We start from the raw sequence: 7,111 nt of genomic DNA, 5'->3' as shown, positions 1-7,111 counted from the left end.
ACCGTTATGAGTGGGTTTTTTGCGTTAAGCTCTACCACGGTCGTCGTCAGTCGAAATAAAACAAAGTTGACCGTACAAGTTGTCACCTTGGGCACCGCAGATATATTTATCAATTTGTCGTCTTGATTTGTATACATTCCACAGTTTCTTTTCTAAAGTATATATTAATACGTGTTCGTCGACGATCTCTGACTCACCCCGCTTCCATGTGTTTACATATCGGTACATTTAGCTTCCATCTCCAACTTTTGAAACATCAACATTTTGGTTTCCACCATCACCAATGAGGAAAATTAATTTCAAACATGCACGTCCGAAATATTGAAATATTAATATCCTAACGTAAACAACATATTTTTTTTTATCAGAGCCAGACATGCGATCAAGGTGGATAACAATATATGAATTAGTCTCATGATAAAGTTTACGTCAAATGACCATAACACGTCACGTGTGATATCATGTCCTTAGCGTAATCTAACACTCGTTTACAACTTGTCGCGGGATATGTATCTGTTCTACACAATTTTCTTGCATGACGTCATCATGGACTATGTTGCAGTTATCAACAGATTGTCTCGCCTGGTGAGCTACAGATACATCCGGGTTATCATGCTGGGGAGTCATATGACAGTCTGTCGGCTGCAACGGCCGAATTTGAATTTTGCTGACACTGGCTTCGTTTGAACCGGCGGCCATCATTTCGCACGACTCTACTTGTTCTTCTTCGGATTCTCTCTGCAGGTTGGCAAAAGGCAGTATATTAAAGAATGACCTTCGGAACTGTTTGTTTGTACATATGTAGATGATTGGGTTCCAAACGGAAGCCGTCTTAGCTATGTAAGGCGGGACACCAGCCACAGCGACAGGAATATCACTAGCGACTCCAAAGGCGGCCCAGAACGATACTATGCTGTATGGCGTCCACGACCCAATGAACACTCCTACAATTACAAATGGTTGCTATACGAAAGTAGTTCAAAAGATGGTCACTAAAAAAATCTATAAACAGGTCATGTCATCAGTGCTCGTTATACGCAGGAAATATATATTCCGTCTTTGCGTATTGCAGAAATGACTAAGAAATGACTAATAACTGTATAAAACCGAATCGCAGAAAGAAAACAAATCNCTTGTGAGCGGGTATTGATTGTTACGTCATTGGTTTGTGAGAGTAATGTCATCATTTTTTGAGAAAACGACGTATNAGTATTAAACATTAGAATATGCGGAAATTGTGATACTGTCTCCCTACGTTGGATTTTCAACTAGGCATGTACTTCCTATTTCCGTTTAGCAATACACTCCTATGACCTTAACAAGGAGTTTTTCTTTTCTTATTACATAACGGCTTATGGAATTTGTTCGTCAATTTTGCTTCTACAAAACTGACTACATAGAATATAATAACTATGAAATATAATGTCAAAAATGAGATTAATATGTAAGAACGCTATGCCAGTAACCAACCTGAAGCTGCCGTATGATCTAGTAACCGAGGGCTTTTGTCAACAAATTAACATCCAAACGACAACAAACGAAAACGTTACTGAGATTAAGACTGCAATACGCAATAAGCTTTGAACATGTGAATTTACAATATTCGGTACAGTTATCTCATATGATAATTTCGTACATTTAAGAATCGCTAGTGGTACTTTCAGCCAAAAGAATAAAAATACTTGTCAATGTTTTTTGAAACATAAGTTGAAAAACAGTGATTTGGAAAAAGTACCTAATAAACTCTTTATAGTTTTACATATTTATATCATTACGTTTAATTTCCACTCACCAATCATGACTAAGATTGTCCTGGAAATCTTGCGCTCCACTTCTAGATTCCTTTTGGCTATACGACTGCTGGTGTCCCACTGGTTGTTCCGGGTAACGGTTCGAACCTACAAAAATATTCGAATAAAAAAATAGCCGTTGTTGTGTATCAAGTCAAAGGAAGATATTCTAGGATTATCAACTTTTAAGATGTTATGAAAGTCACTTTTAACATGTCCACACCATACTGGTATCGAATGCGCCGAATTATTTTACTGCCATGTAGGTGATATAACCTGACACGATGCCGTCACAATGCCTTTAATAATTTCAATCAATAACAAAATGCATGTTACTTTGTTTGTGTAAGGTATTTGATATTTTATAAATAACAAAACAATTGATTACATTTAGAAATATATGAAAAATATTTAATAATATAATTTATTTAAAATGTATCTACTAAGTTTTTATTACAGCAGTAGCGCTACCAAACCATGTTTTAGGTTTAGTTTTCTGTAACAAACTGCAACTCTGATATTAAAAATATAGAGACGCCATCTTGATTATATCACTTCCTGTATATGCGCGATCGGAACTTCCTGTTTGATGGTACACACAGAGCCTGTTCCTGACAGACTTCGTGCAATGGGTGAATGTTCCTTGGAACTAAACTCTGAATGTCATCATGTTCTACATCATCATGGGACAACATGCAAACTTGAAAGACACTTTAAATCTAATATCGGTTTATTAACAAACTCAGTAAAAAAATATTTTGGTAGCGCTTCGTCTTTGTAAAGCGCGCTGGCGCTAGAGCTGAAGATGTCAAATCATGGTCATCCTTAGTCGTAGACATCTTAACATATCCAGTGCCCCAACTGTAATGATAGTACATCGATCATTAAAATAGCCAATCAAATCCGCAGCCGGTTTTCCTTATGACACATGTAACGACCATTCAACAATACATAAGCCTTTGATGGTAAAATGGTAAAATGTTATACGTGCCAGCTATATTTGGAAAATGTTGTATTTTTTTCTTTGTCGTGTGATCAATATAATCAAATCAGGCATGCTGTTATATTAGATGGGGTAAGATAATACTTGACTTTGATCTACGTTTGCATGGCGTTCGATGATGCAGATAGAAAACACTACCCCTTCTGAATTATCAAGGATTTCCATGTAAATTTTTACTTTGCTTGTATTGAACTTAGAAAAGTCTTTCATCGATTTTAATTATAGTTTTGGTGACAATCTAGTTTCTTCACTTTTTGAAGCAAAAGAAGTTGACAGACTTAATAAACGATGGTCACAGGTTGTAGAACATTTAGTATTGGCAACTCATTTGTACCAATGAGCATTGAGTACTACACAAATCTATTCTAGGGCAGGTACCAATAATCTAATTGTGAATGACTTTCAGACGAGTAAAATAGCGGTATCGAATATAGGAATAAAGACTTTAAAAGATTGCTTGACATTTAACAAAACTAAGAAAAGTGTTACCCCTCTCTAACACGAACGCTGATTATGTAATTGACATCAGAATTGATAGCTTACTTTTGTAATTTTCAGATATTACACTAAGTTTTGGTTAATTTTTGGTATTATTTGTTAAACTTTAACGTCCTATTAACACTTAATGTCATTTAAAGTCGTGTCTCACTGTTTTGTGATGTATACGTGCTTGTGTCCATGTGTGCTGGCGGCAGGGTATATTAATGCGATTGCCTCCATACGATAGCGCGTATCAGACGCCGTTTTAGAGTGCTACCTCACTGAAATACCTTGCCGAAGGCACCAAGCAAAATATTCCACCCGGTCACATTATACTGACAACGGGTAAACCAGCTGTTGCGGTAATCCTTAATGCTGAACGTTAAACAAGGAATAATAACTACCATTTTTAGGGAGTTGTTATGTCCCGACTTAAGGGCAGAAACCATTTCCTACCCAACTTTGCCGAAAGCTCGGCACTAAGGCCAAAAGTGAGGTACTACCAAGCAAGGCACTAGAAACACAAGAACAAAAAAAGAGAAATATAAGGAGTCAAAGTTTGCAATGTGGGGGGTTGTGTTTTCTTCAATGCCCCCTTAGCAGAAGACAGAGAAGTAAACCTCCTTTTCAGCAAGGGTCACCACATTATTAGGCTTTTACGACATGGAGAGGGATATAGCAGGCCTGTTCTTTCCTGTAGGGGAGAAACACACTTAGGCTTTGTTTTCAGGTGTAATGCTTTATGAAATCATAACAATGCAAACAAACATAAGTCGGCTTTCAAAATGAAGCTTGAAAAGAAAGAAATACAATCAAAGATTAATTCGAATCTGCTCAATCAAGAATACACGTGTGAATCATGGAATGAGAGCTTAAAGTTCCCTAGCGAAAAAAAACCCACATTGCATTTAGAATATTTGGTTGTAAAAGTTCATATATTTCTCAAACGTGTTGTATGCAGAATAGAACGAAAAAGGGTTAATTTGTACAAAATGTTCATAAGAAATACTTACATCCATCTCTATTAACTTTTTCGCACATTGTCAGGAAAATATCTCTGGAGATAACAATCAATGTTTATGCAGCACACAAGAGAAATTTGTTATATTGGTTAATATTTTATACTGCATACTTTGATACAGCCTGTTCAAATTGTTAACAACGCCATGTATTGGCTTATTTCAGGTTGTCCGACTCGTTGTAAACACATTTCCGTGTAACGTGTACATGGCAGATACATGAGCCATTGGACCGAATGATGATAAACAATACAGTATTGTGTGAAAGTCCTGGATAGATCCCACCCATGGAGCTGACAGATTACAGTGGGTGTGGATAAGTGTCAGACGTACCATGCTAATCGCTTATGTAAATACACAAGGTCACAAGGTAACCAGCCGGGATTAGTAAGAATTTATTTTATGAACATTCGTTTGCCTGTTCCAGTTTCGTATAGCTGATTTGTGTTATATGATAGTTCAATCGCATGCTATGTTATTTGGGCGCGGCCAAAGGGAGGAACATATCTCCCTATCATAGCCCGCTATAGCGACCGTATTTATATAAGATGAACAAAAACTGTGTTGACACGCGAACGATTTTTGAATCCATTTCGCTTTAATTCATTGGCCGTGGTATATATGCAATCTATAACCGATTAATCAATATATTGCATTTCCGCTAAAGAGGTGAATATCGCCAAGAAAACAGTCATCAGAACCTCGCAGATCTCAACAATAAACAACACACAATTACAACTCACAGCCAATAACAAAAGACAGCTGCAGGTTTGCTCCAATTTTTATTAAACTCTTGTCATGCTTAAAGCTGAAGTTAAGTGCTGAACATATCTGTAACCCCCGGAGATTTACCGGCGGGATGAAATAATAAGCATTCGACATGAAAAAAATATTCAAACACAAATTAGGATTAAGACATACACATTCGTGAGCAAAAACATCAGGTTTTAAAGTTACAACGTAAATTACAAATCCACGGCATACATCATTTATTTCGTTTGGTTATTTACATTAAATAACCTGATAATCTAACAGGTTCACCCTGTCGTGATCAAACGACATCCAAATCTGTGTGCGTGTCGTTTCTGTTGTTTATTCCGCCAGTCCATTACAGTATCAGAGCGAGGCTCCGGGAAATGCAATAGTGAAATAGGCACTATCCCATAACAAAACAGTCGATAATTATACAGTAAAATAGGCACTATCCCATAACAAAACAGTCGATAATTATACAGTAAAATAAGCACTATCCCATAACAAAACAGTCGATAATTATACAATAATCTAACAATAATTACACTCCCTACCTCCTATTTCTTGTGACTATCTTAAGAACGGTTTCTATGAATACGGGTCCTGATGAAGTAAAATCCTTACAAAAAGTTACCAATGTGTCTTCGAAGGTACGCGTTTCCTGCAGAGCCTGTGTCAATAGTTCATGCTGCCTAATGTCATGTGCGTGATAGTATGCAGCTCACTTACTAAATAGGCCCTGACAGATAACACATTATCACAGTCGTAAATCATGTTAAACACCCATTGAATTAGCTGTTATTTTCGCTCGAGGATCATTAGGAATTATAATCAACGAAACTAGCCATGGGTAAATTGTTTGTGGGACTTAGCATGACCTTTAACGCCGTCATAAATGTTCTGCTCTGATGCGACAAATTCACTTTTAATTTAGAAGACACGCGATACTTGTTTCTCTTTCAAACTCGGCCATGTGATATAAGGTTCGCAAAAGTAAGAAGGTTATGTTTGTTACTATTATCTTGCGTTGGCTGACCAAAAAAGAGTTATGAATATAATACAAAGGGAATAACTCCGTTATAAATAGTCAACGTTACTTTAATAATTTAACTTATTGATTTATATATCAAAGAACAGATTAATCGCCAAGCTCCCAAGACCTGAACATTGCCTTGTTGCTGAACATTCTGCTGACGTGACTGGTATGCTGATGCGTGATCTTGTTGAAAATAATCGCCGGTTCCATGACGTTTGCAAGAGGGAGTACCATATGTTCAAAATTTCATCCAAATTACACACCCCTTTTTAAGTCCCAGGCCCTACAACAGTCAGGTAAGGTAAACACCAAAAATACCATCTCATCACCGCCATATTTAACAGTTCCGCTTACCGACGCAGCAGTCTGGAAAGCGTCCAAACCGACGTCTTCAGGAATCCCACCACAAATCGCACAATGTGCCTAGCAGAGTCTGGATTCATCCGTAAAACCATTGGCGTAACACCTAGCGGCGGTGTGTACGGGCTTAGTAAAGCGGTTGTTGCTGTGACGTTTTTCAAGTTGAAGCCGGTGTAAAGGCTACGTTCGAGCTGGGTGGGTACTTTTGTCAGATACAGGACGACCAAGCAATATGACGGCGGTCCCACGTACAGGAATAATGCGATTACGCATGTGCAGCAGCCATATTTAGCGGTCTTTCCGGGTAGTAGTTACTCAACGTTGACCGGCTTGTATTTCAGACCAATTTGTCGTGCATGTTGACTCTGTGGCTCTCCTGAATGGAGCATGCCAGCAGCCCTTTTTCTTCTTCTGTACAATGTAGCGAAATGACAATGCGTATTGATTATAATTTTAAGAGCTTTTAGTCAATGACAGAAGAACAACACTATCGTTTATCACAGGGCACTGATGTTATTTTCGAAAGTATAGGTAGTCCGCAGTGTGTGTGTGTGTGTGTGTGTGTGTGTGTGTGTGTGTGTGTGTGTGTGTGTGTGTGTGTGTGTGTGTGGGAGTGTGTGTGTGTGTGTGTGAGTGTGTTAGTGTGAGTGTGTGTGTGTGTGTGTGTGTG

The 7,111-nt window shown here is 37.9% G+C and overlaps 1 protein-coding gene across 1 annotated transcript in view; it reads right to left on the bottom strand.

The window, feature by feature from the left end:
• Positions 1-477: 477 nt before the first annotated feature.
• Positions 478-7,111, bottom strand: part of LOC110453537 (visual pigment-like receptor peropsin) — a 27,310-nt gene continuing 20,676 nt past the window's right edge. The window contains exons 2-3 of the mRNA XM_021502514.1: positions 1,793-1,898; positions 478-944 (exon numbers count right to left, since the gene is read on the bottom strand). Coding sequence (XP_021358189.1) covers positions 478-944; positions 1,793-1,898 — 573 coding nt within the window. The remainder of the gene's footprint in view (positions 945-1,792; positions 1,899-7,111) is intronic.

Source organism: Mizuhopecten yessoensis, unplaced genomic scaffold (genome assembly GCF_002113885.1).
Source record: "Mizuhopecten yessoensis strain PY_sf001 unplaced genomic scaffold, ASM211388v2 scaffold7443, whole genome shotgun sequence".
NCBI lineage: Eukaryota > Metazoa > Mollusca > Bivalvia > Pectinida > Pectinidae > Mizuhopecten > Mizuhopecten yessoensis.
The sequence above is the reverse complement of the archived record's forward strand: the minus strand, read 5'-3'. Positions and strand labels throughout refer to the sequence as shown.